This window comes from Thermobia domestica, chromosome 10, assembly GCF_964235325.1.
Source record: "Thermobia domestica chromosome 10, izTheDome1.hap1.1, whole genome shotgun sequence".
Classification (NCBI taxonomy): domain Eukaryota; kingdom Metazoa; phylum Arthropoda; class Insecta; order Zygentoma; family Lepismatidae; genus Thermobia; species Thermobia domestica.
The window spans coordinates 130,467,874-130,487,146 of NC_137463.1; the positions used below are offsets into that span (position 1 = coordinate 130,467,874).

The 19,273-nt window shown below is 35.7% G+C and overlaps 1 protein-coding gene across 3 annotated transcripts in view; it reads left to right on the forward strand.

Moving 5' to 3' along the window:
* The window catches only part of inaE (inactivation no afterpotential E), a 703,344-nt gene that overhangs the window by 615,355 nt on the left and 68,716 nt on the right, over positions 1 to 19,273 (forward strand). For all 3 annotated transcript variants that reach the window (XM_081728566.1, XM_081728568.1, XM_081728569.1), the window contains exon 7: positions 14,981 to 15,183. In XM_081728566.1, the coding sequence (XP_081584692.1) occupies positions 14,981 to 15,183 (203 nt within the window). The remainder of the gene's footprint in view (positions 1 to 14,980; positions 15,184 to 19,273) is intronic.

Here is a 19,273-nt window from a genome sequence, read left to right on the forward strand (position 1 = left end):
AGTGTGGCCATTGTGTTGAGAGTGTTGAATAAGACAAGTGGTAGGTGCAAAGATATGGTGCATTATTCAAACCGTGAACAGGCCGACGTGCTATTCTTGTATGGTTGTGGAGGTAGCAATGGGCGTGAAACTGCATGACTCAGCTGCGTCAGGAACGTTTTCTAACAGACGCCAACCATCATACAGGAAATTTGCAGCAATTTATCGAGATGTGTGTGAAACGTAGACCGTACTACCTGCCCGTGTGGGTGCTGGTCGTCTCCCTCGTGTGCGATCACCTGTTATGGACAAACCTGTGTTAGAAATTGTGGACAGTGAGCCAGATACAAGTTTGAGGTAACTTAGCGTGAAATGCATTTTAGTCACCTTACTGTGTGGCGTGCATTACACGAAAAAACCTTGTACCCATACCACCTGCAAGGGGTACAAAGACAGAAGCAAATTTCGAACTTCGTGAAGCATTCTGTTACTGGTTCATTCAACAGATCATTACTATCATACTATTTCAGGCATCAGCTCTGTTCACTGACAAGATCACGTTGGGAAGGGATGGTATCGTCAACATGCGTAGGACGCACACTGGGCAGGTGCATATCCTCATGGTACGATTGTTACTCATCATCGAAACCAATTTCGACTCAATGTATAATGTAGTATTGTCCATGATTAACTGATCAGCTCATAAATGCTACCCCGAAGATTGAATAGAGCAAAGAATTTGACCTTTCTGCAGGATACACTACCCGAATTACTGGAAAATATTCCCCTAGATTCACTACCACATATGGTACGTGCGTGATGGAGCTCCTGCGCACTTCAGTGTGAATGTCGGCCAGTGGTTCAACAACAACTTTCCAAGACTTTGGATCGGGCGTTGCGGTTCAGTGCATTAACCTGCCCGATCTTCGGACCTGAATCCTCTAGATATTTCCCTGTGGAAACACATGAAAAATGTGGTGTATGCTGCTTCTGTCAGCGATATCAACGACTTCGAACAGCGTATCCATAACGCCTATGCAACTATTCTCCATGACCCAGGTATCTTCGAACGGTTTTAGTAATTCATGATCCGGCGTTGTTATGCATGCATTGCTGTCGATAGCGAATACTTTGAACATCTTCTGTGATGTAGTCACGTACGTTTGTGTCTCTCTAAACATCGATATCTATCGTTCTTTCGGGCGTCGCTAACTCTGCCAATGTGCCCAATATGCTATATGTTCATAGAAACTATTTTGCTTATCTCGTGTCAGCAATCACTTCTCGACGTTTGTTACAATAATTAAGTTACACCCTGTATAATCAAACATACGTTGCTGAACATTAATTTGTCACTTATCATGTCTTAACATTCGTTGAGTATGAATCATCTTTTCGCTGCAGAAATTTCATTACCAATGGACAATAGAGGGTCAGGAAGATACACCTATAGATAATAATGCTGAAGTGGTTCGTATACCAATTTCCTTGGCACTGCGTAGTAGCATCTATTTTGTGTTCTAATGAGCTTATCTAATATATAGAAATGTATATGTTTGCAGGACTATGCTTCATGATTTATTATTTTTCAAATATATGTTGATGTCCTCTATCTCGCAACTAACCAATAAACTTAGAAGCTTTCATAGGTGCATAAATTTTCTGTCATGGAAAATAAAAAGTAAACACTTTATATTCGGGAAACTGAGAAAAACTATTTAACTGTTACCTCACGGTAGTAGATACTCCACTGTTCTTTCTCTAGGTGTTGCTATTCCAAACTTTTAGTGATAGCCGTCACTTATTGTAACTGAAGATATATATAATATATATATATATATATATATATATGTAACACTTACATAACAGATAGATAACACATGTCTGCAAATCATGAATTTTCTCTCGCTGAAGAAGGTTGAAACCCCTTGAAAATTGCACTTACATCCAGTAATGTATTGCTATTATTATTTTTATTATTATTTTAGTAAGTATACGTTCGATAGTTTTTATGTATTTATCCACCCTTATACTTTCCATTACATCACAGATTTAAACTGAATATACGCTCAACGATAAAACTATTACGAGGGCCACTATTTATATTTTGAGCCTAACAACGAACAGTAGTTTGTCATTGGAAATTGATTTATTGTTTTTTGTAATACTCTCCTTTATGATCAATACACTTTTTCATTCGTTCGAATCATTTGTGAAAGCATTTTTTCTAATCTTCTTGAGACATTTCCTTAATATGGTTTTTGAACGCATCAACTACTAGTGATGCGCACGAGACGAGTCGAGACAGGATTTTCCTGACAAAATTCGAGTCGAGACACGGCTCTTCCAATAGAAAAATATACAGTTTTCGAGTCGAGACATTACTTTTACAGCACATTCTCGAGACGAGACAGTCACAAATCTTGTTTCGTGCGCATCCCTAGCATCAACGGCTTTTTCCACCGACGAAAATCATTGTCTACGCAATTTATTCTTGACATTCGGGAACAAGAAGAAGTCATTGGGTACCAAATCAGGATTGTACGGCGGATGGCCTATTCATTCGATTTTTTAAGTGTTCAAATAGTCGTTGTTAGACGAGATGTGTGAGAGCTCACATTGTCTTGATGGAGAATGATCCGACGGCGCTTGTTTGTTTTCCGTATTTGATCGAAGACCTTCGGCAAACAAATTGTTGTGTACCATTCAGAGTTGACCGTTCTACGTTCCTCTAAAGGCACAGTTGCCACATGGCCAGTTTTCCCGAAGAAACGGGCGACTATTTGTTTCGATGTACTTCGAGCGCGAACAACTTTTGTTGGATTTGGTTCTTCTTGAAACACCCATACAGTCGACTGCTGTTTACGTTCCTGCTCATATGCATATATCCATGATTCGTCATCTGTTACAATCTGTTGAAACGCTGCCATTGTATGTGTTGAGCATTTGTATGCACCAATCGACGCGAGCTTCTTTTTGAGTTTTTGTCAAATTATGTGGGACCCAACGAGAACAAACCTTTCTCACAGCTAAATGATCATGTAATATTTTATATATGTGGTGGAACTAATGCCCCATGACGATCTTGTAGTATTAAGTTTGGCACAGCATCAATGTTTTCTTGAATGCCAACTGATTTTGGAAACCTTCGCGAATTTCGTCAGTGAGCGAATGGTGGTCACAAGTAAAATCGTTTTACCAACGTTTCACAGTGGCAAAGAATGAGGCTTCATCACCAAATGTGGACGTAAGTTGATCGACGCATTCTTGTCTAGATAATCCACGTCGAAAATCGTAATAAATCATCTCATGAAAATTTTTCCCGAGTTAATTCCATTTTTGTTGTCACGCAATCTTCAAGTCAACGTAAACAACACAAATAAAGCTATTGACAAAACATATGAAGTACGTTATGGCCAACAATGTCAAACGTTTCTATGCAAACAAAAAACAGCGCCTAACTACAATCAGTGTTGCCAAGGCTCAAAATATAAATAGTGGCCCTCGTAGATACTGTATATATACACACGTACGCCTGTATACCCTGTTTGCATTCTTTGGATCTGGAGAAAGCACAAACTGCTTAATCTGCTCAAAATTCTCGCATAACAAACAGCACATAGTTACCGGGAAATTTGGAAGATGCTTTTAAAATGTAGCAGTAAAAGAAGAGGAAAAGGGGCAGATTAAGAGAATAAGGGTCCAAAAGGGGAAAAAGTGCTGGAAAATTACCTATATTCTCAACTGGAAGCAACATTTGACGTGTTGGATACTCTCAGAGAGCTCATTTTCGATCTTAAGATAGATAAAAGTGCACAAATAAAAATTCTAATCCTACTAATGACAACACACAATGCAAAAATTAACTTAACATTTTATTTCAAAGTGCTTTCAACTGGAAATTTATACCAATTTTCGAAAAATTATCGAAAACGATTTTGGAGCTACGCTTCGTCAAATTCAGCATGTCATGTATATAAGGCACATAACATAACTCCTCTTGCTTCCTCTCGCTAGTACAGGTATGTTTTCTGTTGTCGATTATAACCAAGTAGTCACATAGGGCTTTTGCAATCTTCAAGGAGCTAGATTTACATAGAAACTTTTTTTTATTGATTTCATTCTTTTGATTTCAAGATGTTTCGTGCGTAGCATTGATTCTTTATGAGTTTTGTTTGTCGATCAGTGTACGAGTAATTTACTTATTTATTAATTTATTTATTTTATATGAGTTATTTGGTAAGTTCGTGGACTAGTTTGGCTATGCATGACTTATGAAAATTCGTGTCTACGATGTGCAAACGCGAGAGAGCGTCTGTTGCGCTGGCTTGGTAGAAAATGAAACAATTATTAAGTTTCCATAGAAGACTTGTGACTTATGTACCATTTTTTTTTATATATTATATTCCCTTTATTTCTAATAGAACCAAGTTTATTTACCGCTGCTTAGTGGCTAACCGATCGTTCTATTTGCTTTTGAAGCGAACAGTTTGCTGCTACTATAATAGCAAAGATAAGGAAATGATGAGAACAGTGCTATGACGTTGTGGAAGCCTTTTATCCTTTATTTCAAAGATCAGGGAAGGACCATCAGTGAAATTTATAGTTTTGGTTATTGCAGGGCGGCATGATTCTCCACCGATAAAGAGTTTTGTTTCTCATTAGCATATTACTGTACTATACTATCTATTTATTTACATATATCAAACTCAGGAGGGTGGCAATTGCCTCTTGTCGACCCTCGAATGACGCGCTTGGTAACGAATCCAGATATTTTTGAAGTAATATTATTTGCCAATAACAAATGATATTGGGCCAAACACAAAAATATTCTTGTCTTGTTTATGCAATATAATGTATAGCTACTAATATAGTATTTTTTAGTTAAATGGGAGAGCTTTGGTAGAATTTCAAAATATTTTTACACTTTAAAACTTACAGGAAGAACGTAGTTTGGCATTGTTAGTGCATGCTGCATTGTTTATCCTCGATAAGTTAAGCAACGGAAGTCTCTCTCTTTCATGGACTTCAAAGTTATTAATAAGTAGACTTTCCTCAAAGAAGTTCCTCCCTTGTGGCAGGATTGGGTTGCCTTTTGCTCTTGCCGAACCCTTTTTCGATAATAGCACCTGAGAGAGACAGGGAGGCAAAGAGCTGGTTGCTTCTTCACTTCACTTGATCGATCCTCCGCAGCTCAACCATCTGACAGGTTGGCAAAGGAGAAGGTTCTGTTGCTGTCCATTGTAATCTAATTTGTACACTCAATGTCAAATACTCGAACAAACTAAATTGCTTTTTAAAGAAAGTTAGCAAAATGCACAAAAAACCGAAAATACTATACTCAGAAAACTTCTTAAGTTCTTTCCCTTGGTGCAGGATCAACTTTCGATTATTAGCTGTAATGTAGCTCGTATTATAGTATAGTGCTCATGAAAGGCTAATCATGCATTCCCTTGTAAATAAAAGCCTATTGTCACTATTATATACGAAATATATGGTTAAAAATATGTCGTTATTATGTTTGAGATTTTGAGAGAAAATACTGACTCTTACTTTTATTCACTATGTGTGTATCATCGATAACCATATGGTCTTAACTTTAACAGTATTTTAAGCTCAGTAACGTACGATGCATTCATATTTCAAATTAAGTATTGTATTAATTAGGGGAGAGTTCCCGATATCGCACCGGGTTCTAGATCGCACCACCCCTAGTTTAAAAAGAACCGTAGTACTAACAAGCTATCTGGTAGTTAAATTAAGTACTTAAGCATATTTCCATAATTACAGAGTAGTGACGACGTTCAGTAAGTTATGTATGTGTGCAGTTGCAGTACAATATAATTGGATTATTCCTTACTAATTTTCGAGGCGTCCGTGTAACGTGGGTTCCTGTCACCACGGCATGGCGCGTCCTCAGGTTGCGGATCGAGGAGAAGGCCTCTAGATATAGAGGTTAGCTGCGAATATACTGAATAAGCAGTCGCGGACAGACGACTAGGAGTGGTCCTCCAGCTTGGGGGTTTGGGTAAGGCTAACACCCTCATCCTGTAAAAAAAGGCACTTGTTCAGAAACATTCACAAAAGCCTCGGACAAGGACTGATAACTTGGCACGACATCAGCAAAAGAAAATGGACATGAGATTGGAACATGGAATATTAGAAGTCTTTATAGGGCAGGCGCGTTAAAATCTGTAACGAGTGAGTTAGAGAAATACAGGATGGACTTAGTAGGAGTTCAGGAAGTTAGGTGGGAAGGAAATGGATATGAGAATTCCGGAAATTTTACGTTCTTTTACGGGGAAGGAAATAAAAATCACCAGTTAGGAACAGGGTTTTTCGTTCACAAACGAATATTACCAGCAATTAAACGGGTTGAATTTGTTACTGACAGACTTTCTTTTATTACTCTTAAGGGACGGTGGTGTGATATTATTGTTTTAAATGTACATGTTCCAACTAAAGATAAAGGTGACGATATAAAAGATAGTTTTTACGAAGAAGTGGGACGGATATTTGACCAACTCCCCGATACCATATGAAGATTCTATTAGGGAATTTCAATGCGAAGGTAGGACGAGAGGATATTTTCAAACCGATTATAGGGAACGAAAGTATGCATAAGGAAAGTAATGACAACGGTGTTAGACTCGTGAACTTTGGAACATCCAAAAACCTAATCGTGAAGAGTACAAAATTCCCACATCGCGACGTTCATAAATACACTTGGACATCACCAGACGGAAAAACACATAATCAAATTGATCACGTTTTAGTAGATAGAAGAAGACAATCTAGCATAATTGACGTCCGGTCGTTTAGAGGGGCTGATTGTGACACTGATCACTACCTGGTAGCAGCGATAATACGGGAGAGATTATCGTTGAATAAAGGTAATACTCAATGTCCGAAAACGGAGAGATTTAATTTAAAGAAATTAGAAGAGAGCCAGGTAAGAGAGGAATACCAAATTGAAGTTTCGAATAGATTCTCGGTTTTAGAAGACTCGGAGTGCACTAGTGTTGAGGATACTTGGATTGAAATTAGAGATAGCATTAAAAGTTCAGCAATAGAAAAATTGGGACACGCGGAAATACGTATGAATAAACCATGGTTCGACCAAGAATGCATTAAACTAGCAGAGAAGAGAAAACAGACAAAATTACGGTGGCTACAAAATCCGAATGAAATAACTACACAAAATTTCGCAGATATCAGGCGGGAAACTTCCAAAACTTTTAGAACAAAGAAACGGGATTTTTTGATAGCTAAAATTAAGGAACTTGAAGATAATACTAAAAATAAAAATATTCGGGACATGTATAAGGGAATCAGCGAATTTAAGAAAGGCTATCAACGTCGTGCTTATATATTAAAGAAATCTGACGGGACAGTTCTCATTGATACGGATAGCCTTTTAAATAGATGGAAAGATTTCTTTGACGTTTTGCTGAACACGCAGCCAAAAACTAATGTGCATGGAGAAAAGGAGATACACACCGCAGAACCGTATATTCCAGAACCCAATCGAATAGAAGTGGAAGCCGCTATAAAGAAATTAAAGAAACACAACTCTCCGGGTGTAGATGAAATTCCGGCTGAGTTAATTTTAGCTTGGGACGAAAAATTGTGGAACAAGATACACAAACTCATTCTCCTTATTTGGAACAAGGAAGAATTGCCACAAGAGTGGAAAGAGTCAATCATTGTTCCAATTCACAAGAAAGGCGACAAAACTGACTGTAACAATTATCGAGGCATTTCTCTTCTGTCAACATCCTATAAAATCCTTTCAAATATTCTGTTAGCAAGATTGACCCCATACGCAGATGAAATTATTGGAGATTATCAGTGCGGATTTAGACGAAATCGATCAACTATCGACTAAATATTTACCATTCGCCAAATACTCGAAAAGAAGTGGGAATACAATACCCCGGTACGTCAACTATTTATCGATTTTAGAAAGGCTTACGACTCGGTTAGGAGAGAAACATTATACAACGTTCTTACAGAGCTTGGAATACCGAGAAAGCTAATTAGATTAATTAAGATATGTTTAAGTGAATCCCAAAGTAAAGTCCGGGTAGGAAAATTTTTGTCCACGAGCTTCCACGTCGAAAATGGCCTGAAACAAGGAGATGCGTTGTCGCCATTATTATTTAACTTTGTGCTGGAATACGCCATAAGGAAAATCAAAGATAGCAACCAGGGCCTAGAGTTGAACGACATTCACCAGGTTATGGCATATGTTGATGATGTAAATTTAATAGGGGATGATAGGAGAACAGTAGAAATAAATGCAGAGATATTATTAAACGCTTGCAGGGACATGGGTTTAGAAGTAAATGCAGAGGAAACTAAATACATGGAAGTGCGTCGGGACAGTAATACGGCAAATTGTGGAGGCGTTAAAATATTAAATAATACTTTTGTTAAAGTGGATACTTTCAAATATTTAGGATCAATATTAACAGAGGAAAATAATATTCACGAAGAAATTAAATGTCGACTAAAAGCAGGGAATTCGTGTTACTACTCGGTTCAAAATCTCTTGTCGTCGCAAATTCTGTCGAGGAATTTGAAGCTTAAAATATATAAAACGATAATCATGCCTGTTGTTCTGTATGGTTGCGAAACATGGTCGGTTACTCTGAGGGAAGAACATAGACTGAAAGTATTTGAGAACAGGATCCTTAGAAGAATATTCGGACCCAAGAGGAACGAGAATGGGAAATGGCGGAAGCTTCATAACGAGGAATTACATAGTTTATACGGTTTATCCAACATTGTTAGGGTCGTCAAGTCTAGGAAGCTTAGGTGGGCAGGTCATGTAGCTAGAATGGAAGAAAGTAGAAACGCTTTCAAAGTCTTGACTGGTAGACCCATAGGAAAACGACCATTAGGAAGACCTAGGCGCAGATGGGAGGATAATATTAAGATGGATCTCGCAGAGATAGGAATACAAAGTAGAAACTGGATCCAATTAGCTAAGGATAGAAGTCAGTGGAGAGCTTTTGTGAACGCGGCACTGAACCTCCGGGTTCCATAGGCCATAGAGGTAGTTAGTTAGTTAGTTAGTTAATTTTCGAGGTGTTTCACAGTATAATAGGGATTAAGGTAAGAGAATTAGCTTATGTTTTAATAAGTAGTAATAAACAAAATACCATTAATATTATAGAGACAAACTCAAGTTATTCTTTTTTTAATTTGTGAGGTATGTAAAAAATATTTTTTTTAAAAAAAAAAAAGTAGTGTAGTTTCCCAAATCGCACTACTAATGTGTGTCAGAAATCGCACCAGTGCGATTTTGACTTCCATGATGAATTATTTTTCCTTTTTTTTTTTTTTTCTCGTTACAATTCGCACAAGGTGGACACATGGCAATATGGAAAATGGTCTCCGAAGTCTATGAATCGTGCTTTGAAAAAATATATAGAAAATAATGTGACGCTGCTCAGCCCAATAGCGGGAGGAAATAGAACTACCAACATGCAACCACAAAGAACCGAAGTACTATCATCAAGTCCTTACAAAAAACATCTTGAAGAATAACGGCAAAGGCAATCAAGAGTATCCAAACGTGTGGAGAGACCTAATCTTTCTGAACCGTCAGCAAGGTCTGCATGTGCTTCAGGAAACCTTAACACCAAAAAGTGTATTCGAAAAGTAGATTCATCCAAATTACGATGCTCCGAGTTACATATTCGTAGTGTTTCAAATATGGCTTTTGAAATCAATGAACAAGATTGGTTTTACGTCCTTTGTCAACAAAATTAAGTCGAAGATATGGTACAAAGTGTTTTGTGTAAAGTCTGGATACATGAATCTTGTGCGGGTGTTTCAGGAGATGAACGTGCATTCTAATGCTATTTTTGTGCACATAAGGTGTAGCTGTCCGTTTTCCATAAATATAGATACTTTACGTTTCATAGGATCATGAACAATATTGCTCATTGGATGAACAATATGGATATTTTTTTCTTTAATGATATGTTCTTCCTCGTATTAATAACACTGAGATAAAAGAATGTGATATATCATAGAAATATTAATTTGCTTTACTTGTATGTTGCGTTTCTACTTAGCTTATTTCTAAGGTGTTATTTCTGTGTTCGGTTATTTACATTGGAGTATTTTTTTCTCTTTAAAGATGTATTATACCTCATTTTAATATAACATAAATAAAATAATGCGATATTGCATGGAAATGATAATTTGTTTTACCCATATGCATTACTATAAAAATTGCATATATTCAAATGGTTGTGCGATTTTGACTTCATATAGTGCGATTTGGGAAACCTGTTGCATAAATCGCACCAATCGTAAGCTTCTAAAATATCATCATTTTTATCATGATAATGATAAGATATCGTTACAAAATCACTGTAAAAGAATTGGAAAACTATAAAGTTCAATACGATCAAAAAGTCATTTTAAATTTCTTCAAAAGTTTCGAATTAAAACCATTTATGTAAAAATTGGTGCGATTTTGGCTATTCTGCCCTAATTCGAAATGTGAATATAACGTCCATTTCTTAGTTAATAGTTAATTCCAGTTAATAGTTAAATGTTTATTTTAACACATATAGGATGTAACAATAAAATAGACGTACTACAATTTAATGATACGATACTTCTAATTTAAAGAAAGATCACAAACATACCCACTTCATCCTTACTCATTTGCATTTGTGAAATATGACAGGCAGATTCGTGCTTCAAATCCTATATCTTTTTGCAAATGACCATCAGTTCAATGTTTACACTCTGACAGTCTGCGGCGAAAGTCATCATGACCCGTCCATCATGGCAACTTATTTAATTTCCATGCGGTGGTTGTTTTGAGATTCAGCAATCGTGTGTAATTAATTTGCACACATCTTATATTTAAGGTACTCACATAGGAAGTAATTACAAACTGATAAATCTGGATAATCTTGTGGCTACGAAATATTACCAGTTCTAAATTCGGTTTAATTCCCGACAAGTTAACATACGAGCACAATACAAGTTTTCGGAAAGCAAGATGCAACGCCATTTTGTTGGAACCAAACTGATCCATCTGAAGGGAATTGTGGAAGTTCTAATGTGAAGAATGTTTTATCGTGTAGGTATACCTGTGAGATTTTACCATGATTGCTCATCCTCCAAAATGTAGATGTAGATGTTCCTATTACAGAAACAGTATATCATATTATAAGTCTCTGACCTTTGATGTAGTTGACGAGGATTATCTTATGAAGTGACGAAGTTTTATTTGTTTACAAAACTACTAAGTGAAGTGTTTCTCATCCCTCGTAACTTCATTGTCTTTCAATTTTAGCAAACATTCATTTACTCTACGTAAGCATTCTCATTTTACTACTACACAATTTGTATCTTGTATGGTTTTAAATCCCCCTTAAAATTCTATATGAGTTTCCCCACCCTCATCGCTAAAGAAATTCGCACGACTTAAGATCTTGATTATATGGTTAGCGTATGGATTTTCGGTGCGGGAGATTCGGATTTGATTCCTGGCAGAAGATCATGTGGTTCGGACCCCACGTTAAGCTGAGCTGTATTTTCACGTCTCATATAGCTTTGCTGGTGAACCGAACGTATGCTCTAATTCAACCAATAATCCAACTTACGATAACTTTGCTAAAGAATATTCACTTATATAACGTTTCAGATTGTGTTTTACATTTTTCATTCTTAAACTCTTTATTGTGTTCGAATGTCTGCATTGAAGCGAAACTTCAAGGCAGACATTCGAACACAATAAAGAGTTTAAGAATGTCTCCAAACTTCACCCGTATCCCGATTGTGTATTCAAATGGAACAGAAATCATACCTTCCCATATTAAAATAACAACGTGTTCAAGTCTATCATCAAACAGTACCGTCACGTTTTTGATAAACAGTTCCAGCAGTATTTTGAATTTCGTTCTGTCGATCTATTTTTCTGCAGATATGTGGTAGCTTTGATTGGAAAAAAAAATGACGATGAATAAACGTTACCACCATTACAGAAAATTTCCGAAGAAATCAAAACAACCAGTTTTATTGACACACCTTACCTTGTATACTAACTGGAGGATTATTAAATTAACATACCTAAGAGTTAATTTTCTAAAAGGTAATAAATAGCGGGAATAAATTTTATAATTCTATTCTCCAAAATTCTCTGCCTAATTCTTATTTCAGCATTAGGACTTATTCATTCTTATTTTAAATTCTAAAATCTGTAATCTATCTATCTATCTATCTATCTATCTATCTATCTATCTATCTATCTATCTATATATATATATATATATATATAAATGAAAGTGGCAGTGTTTGTGACTTCATAACTCCTGGACCACCCAACCGATCTCGATTAAATTTTCAACATAGATGAAGTTCGGGCCTCGGATTCAGTGTTAGGTGGATGAATGAATGGAGTGTTAGACTACAACCTACCGGGGAAGGAAAGTCTTCGATATATCTCCCAAATGGGCAAATAGTATGTGCCATTGGTTCCGGAAGTGTGCGTGGTACCTCAGAACGTAAAATGAGGTAGTTGGGGTTGCCCAGAAGTAGGTGGATTCGAACGTCTTACCAGGAAGAAGGGTTTTCGGCCTGCTTCCCAAATAACGACTTGCAATATTCATTGAGTTCAAGACGGGGTACCTCAGCATGTTAATTTGAGGTAGGAGGGGCGTCCCACCTTTCCGTCCTACCAGAGGAGGACGAGGCAACTAATATGTGCTATTAGGTAGATATGCCACGGTATTTTCGGCAGTTTACGTCTACTTCAGAACGCATTCTAAAATTCCTGCTGACATGCTGGAGATAGGCGTACGTGGAATTTTAGAATGCGTTCTGAAGAAGGCATAAACTGGTGAACTACCGTGGAAGGAGTTTTTGTCTCCCAAATGACTATGACTGCGTGGGTAGTCAGTCTATTTAAGTCATAAGATCCGGTAATGTACGGAATATCTCAACCATAATTTGAAGTAGGTATGATATTTGCCCTTACCGAGGGGGAAGTAGCTTCGACCCGTCTCCCAAGTGGTAATTCCCCGATCCATTGGATCCGGGAGGATATCCATGATACCTCAGTACTAGATTGAAGATTCATGAGGTGGGCAGGACGGGAAATAGTAGGACCCACTCTGGATTCTAGGGGATACCGGATTTGAGTTGGTTTCTGCCGGGCTGTGGTTATATTGTGGGATGCGGTACGTTGATCGGTACCAAAAGGGATGTGAATTTGTTCATGTTTGATGCATGGATCTTTGTTACGTTCCATTGGTTCCAGTAATACCGCTCATCTCCAAACAAGTCACAAACTTACTGACAATGTCAACGCACACGTTGCTTCGATTAAAAGTGGCCTCACAATTCACCGTCTACAAATTGAGCTATGCGGTAATCACTGTCAGAAAAATGGTTCTCCAGGACAATGGTTTCCAACATCCTTTAACTAACGACACTTTATTGGATCCTCACGACATTGTGACACATTTGTTTCAATATTTATTAATAATAATCATGGCTGCCCGTAGCAGAAAGCAAGGGGACAGTTACGCCGTGAATTTTCGAAGGATGTTCAATTCTTAGAAATTCATATTAAAACATACTTATATGCTCTCGCATATTACAGTACTTAATATATTTATAAAAAATACTATAGTACTATAATGTATTTACTGAAGTTAATAAGGATATTTGTGTAAATAATAGTATTTTATGTTCTGTGTTATGTGCATGTATTTGCGACTGTACTTGTGTGTCGGTCTTTTCTCCCCTTTCGAATCAGAAATTTGTCGCCTTGGAAAAATTTTGCTGGCACTCTTGATAATAATACAAATTATAATAGTGTAAAATTACAACATTCTAGAAGGTAGTAACTCTATATACTGGCCACTATTACTCTTGCTGGAGTCGTTGACTAGTACAATCTGTCTCAAAATTGATAAATACTTCATGACTTTTAAATTCTAAAATTTCGCGACACACCCTATGAGGCTGCGTGACAAACTAGTGTATCGCTCATGCCGGTTGGGAATCACTGCTCTAGGATTTAAATTGTTACTTTTCTTGTAATAGGAATAGGTTACCAGGGACCACTGCTGAAAGAGATTGCAGGAACGTTCATAGAATTTTATTGTAAAATATGATCCTTCTAAAGCAACTCTCTGTTCTTGCATAAGACTCATGACATACTGGCTTTCCTTCGCCCTTGACTGTTTGCCAGTTCTAGTGCAAGTGCTGTCATTTGGCGCTACTGTCTAGTAGTGACAAGTGACCAGAGTAAATGAATTATTATTGCACTGTATAATTTATTTAATCAGCGTTCAAATTATAAAGATCAGTAAAAAGTTTTTTTTCTAACTTTGTTTATCATCTAAATATATATCTTATAATAAATAAATAAATAAATAAAGTTGGTGTGTGATTTATCCTTACTTTTTGAGTTCGCACACTGTACTTTTCCGGAACATCCTTTTAATCTTAGAAGCTGAAGCCAATAGCATACGGATGTATATCACGTCACTTCGACCATTTTGTTCTGGTTTCATATTGTATATTTCGGTTTTCTAACGAGATGGTTGATTTTGTGTTTAATGTCACCTTTCACTGCTAAGACTGTAAGACACGTGATTATATACAGTTTGACATGGGATTCGAACCACGTGATCTCTCATGAACGGGAATCGGAACCGGGTTTCCCACGCCTTGTATTCTAACCATCTAACTACAAGGAAACTCTTTACTTCTTTTGACTCCGAGAGAATTAAACTAAGTAACCTAGATTTTGTTTGGGATAGCTTGCATGATATTTACATGTGGGAACTTAACAAATGTGAAACATAATGCTTCACTAACCTAACGGTTCATGACTTCTTTTGCGTTTACTGCTTAATAGTTAACTTTAGTTTTACGCTCCATACATGCATCAAAAGTGTAATCATAACCAAATGGATATTTGAATCAATTTTCTTTCTTTTTGTGATATTTTCAGCGTAAGAACGAGACTTATGAGTTCCTGTCGGGCGTAGCTGTGACACCTAAAACCCAGTTTGTCACTTTGACTGATCCACAAGTGTTGGAGGATTTTCGAGATGTCATTCATTATATGAATTTTGCTCTGGGAGCCTATGGATGGCCTATGTTCCTCATGACCCATTCTGGCACAGGAGTCTGTCAACTTTGTCCTCGACTAAGGTAAATATGTAATTAGTTTAACTGTAACATACATTGTGATGGAACGTATACCAATTACATGATAAAATCTAACATACTCTGCTTTGCAGTATCATTCTAGTTTCTATGTTTCTTGCAGAGAAAACTAAATTTGCACTAATTACTAACTGAAGAAATTATTATTAAACATGTAATTTTATTTTGATGTTCATAGAACATCTTAAATTTCTTCAGGATGAAACTGATATGAAATGGAACGAAATTGTTCATTTAGCAACCTACACCCATGTCTTTTAAGCCAAAGGAATTGGAAGATAATTAAATAGTTAAAAGATAAATGTACTTGCACGAAACGGGAGGACAAGAAAACACTTTGTTATCCACTACAAATTTTCATGGGTGGATATCAAACGAAGGCCCTTTGCGCTAAATGTAATCACTCTACAGCATGACAAAAGCTCTGTTCAGTTAATGAGCGTTAACACTATATATTTACCTAGTAAATTCGGCTCAGTAAAATTACCCGAAAAGGGTATTTTTTAAAAGTCACAGTCATGTAAACAATTTTGTATTGGTTTGTTCTCTGTAGAAAGGTTATTCAGCTTCAGGTAGGAATAGTTTAGTTGCATCAAATATTCTCTGTAAGAAATCATCATGATAGTCATAACCATAAATATTAAGTCGCCACTTGTATATTCCCGTCCTCAACGGTAAATCTTCCATGCTGGATGTTTTTTTTTTTTTTTTTTTGTAGGGGGGGGGGTATTATTTGGCCGATAAGCAGTGCAAAGATAAACACTTTTATGACATCGGCATGAGGAGTTTTAGTTATCATGACACTCAAGCTGCCACTTTCCTCCAGATTTTCATAATTATTCCAGTTGATGAGAGCTGGACGAAAGTAAAGCGAGAGAATAATTCTCGTTCTCAACCAGAGATTAAACCCGAATCGTACCCGAATCATCTTACTAAACGCAGGTACCTCTTTACGCCTACAATACTACTCATTAATTAATGTAGGTAAAATAGTACTAATATTTTTATCCTATTCATAAATTCTATTCTAGTGTTTTTATAATAGATCGCCTACTTAAAATTGATACTTGTCCTAATACTTAACTTGATACATTCTGATGAGAGTACACATATGCTAAGAATGCACCTAGCTCATTGGTATGCAATAATTTTACCAACAAAACTTTTACAACATAAATTTACCAGTAACAAAGTTATTCAAGTGCAATAGTTTTTTTTTTTTCTTTTTTTCGAGTGGAGGTTAATACGTAATAAATGTAAAGTATACTCTCATTTGTTGATACCTGGATATAGCAATGTTTACTTTTCAGTGTTGTTTGCAGGTCAAGATATACACTACAGTATGTTTCACCGTGTATATTCAAAAACTAAAGTAGGTTTTGTGCTTATTCTTGCTTCCGAACTTTTTAAAATTCAAATAACGCCATAAAAATAGGTAGGTAGATTTGAGACCTCTTTATCAATGAACTTATTTTAATTATTTCCTCTGGGGTTACTTAACTTCTTTAGCATTTAATCTTTTGAATGTAAAAACCTTCATTAAGATATAGGGGGTCTACATATTTTCTAAGGAAAGAACAATTGGCCCCTTACTTTTAAAATTACCGTATCTCCTCATACAAAAATTAAGCAAAAATTAAGATACCATACAAAATCTTGAAATTACATTACTAATAAAGAATTATAATACAATTTTTATTCTTGGTTATAACGTCTTTTTTCTCCCGCTAAATTAAATCATTGTTTGTAATTCAATCATTGCTTGTTCTTAAATATTAATTAGCTTTCATTTATTAATTTTTGCTTTTAACTTAACTACATTAAATTCCTTGTATTTCATTAATATTTTAAATATCTACTTCAATAATAATAATAATAATAATAATAATAATAATAATAATAATAATAATAATAATAATAATAATAATAATAATAATAATAATAATAATAATAATTTTACTAAAAGTATATCTTTCGCAGAGGTAGCATAATATTAATAATTGCGAAACTGTCTTTTGTAGCTTTATAACTCGCATAATGACTGTTGCCATAGACCCCCAATAATTAAGCTCTGGATATAGTCCTACATATAATTTATAATGAAAGTATCTCCGTAAATAACAGTATATTAATATAGCACTGAGGTGAGACAATCAACCTACCGTCAGTTAATTAAATGTATGAATCATTTAAATATACTAAATGAATAATTGAACTCATTTCTTTCAAACTATTATATCTCAGAAGAATATTGACAGCTATAATTTTTATTATTAAGAACATAGAAGTATTATATCTATATCAGATTTAACATTTTACCCGTTTTCAAGAGGCGGGGCAACATCTCACTTAAATAGGAATGTGTGTCATGTAATATGTTGTTTCAAAAGTTCTCGTATAAATGTATTAGAAGTATGAATGTATTAACAGTTATGGAATATCTTATGAGAAATCGAGATCAATTTATTCTTAAATTGTAATCCATTTAATCGGAAACTACTGTAATAGTTCTGTCTCATTTGTTATAAAGGTATTTTGTAATTTTGTGAAGATACATGTAGTAATCGATTTTATCATTAGAGCAGGCTTTTAAAGAAGTTAAATTTTAGTTCCCGTCCACAACTTTTTCAAAAATAGTGATTCAGTATGATATCACATGTATCATATCATTTGAAATATCATCTTTCCAAACATCTTTGTCGTTTAAGTTCGATTCCACATATCTTGAAACAATCTCAGAAACCGGTTATAATGAATGAGATTATTAAAATAAACCCCGATTGAATTCTCGACATATCTGCATTAAACTCAGAAAAGTGAATAGTTTCGGAAAGAATCATAAGTCCTTTATACGATATATCACATAGCTGATGTTGCCATTGAGAAGGTAGGTGGCAAAAAAAAGTCTAAATTAACATTCAACGTTTATGGTCAGTTGACAGAACAAAAGAGGTGGTAATTACAGGTGATTTAATATAAGACTTGGTTGAATGAATATGGGAAAGGAAACGGGAGAGACGTAAGAAAATCTACTGACACAATGTTACTCACAGCAAACTCATATAGTCTGGAATGAAACAAGAGACCTCTCGATCTAACAGTAAGACTTCTAGTGTTGAGTAGTTACTGTGTCCCCATTGAGCCCTCATCTTGGATTAAGAGATGGATGTTCGATTTAGCTCACCTCTATGGTCGCTTAACAACAAAATAAATGATTGATAAAATTTTCCAGAAATATAATTGGAGTGAAAGAGGTGCTTGTTTTAAGTGTAAATATATAAGAGCAGGGCCACGGTATTTGTATATATCGTCGTTTAAAATGTGAAACCTCGTATGTCCAACTTGTAACTTTGTCAGGAGACTAAAGAAACTTCACTGTACCTATTCTCAATATTAATATTTCAGACCTAAAAAGTGTATTATCCGTAGACCTTAACTTGGCAAGAAACGACTACGTGGGGTTGTGACATAATGTAACTTACAGGATACTCCGCCAAATATAGGGAGTCGGAAGAAATGTATCCTGTCAGATACACGATACAATTCAAGTCATTCTAATTTGAACTGTCCTAATACTTCCGTAACACATCTCTCCTCGCCTTAAATTATACAATTTTTGCTTTGTATACCAGAAAACAGACAGGAACCCGAAACCAATACAAACAAAACATATTACGCTTCGAACAAACCAGAAACACTAATATAAAGTATACTTATTATATTGAAGTTTATATTGTTCATGGAAATTGAAAAAAAATACTAAAAGCAAAACATAATGCCCTTTGAAAAATCCGATAATTATATTTTTCAAATAAATGTGAACAATTGCGATAAAATCAAATATTTCATCATGGTTTGTGTTTGCACATTTACCATTTTTTTGAGTAGAATATAAGTTGGTTTGATGCACAATCAAATCGATGACTTCATCCGAAAATAAGTTCTTGAAATACACAATCGAGGAGCCCACGGTTTCGAGAATTGTGAAATAGTTCTCCACCAAATCAACGTTGTGCATAAAGTACTCGTCAGTCCACCTGAAAAATTAGAGGTCATAATGTACTTCATAAAGTTA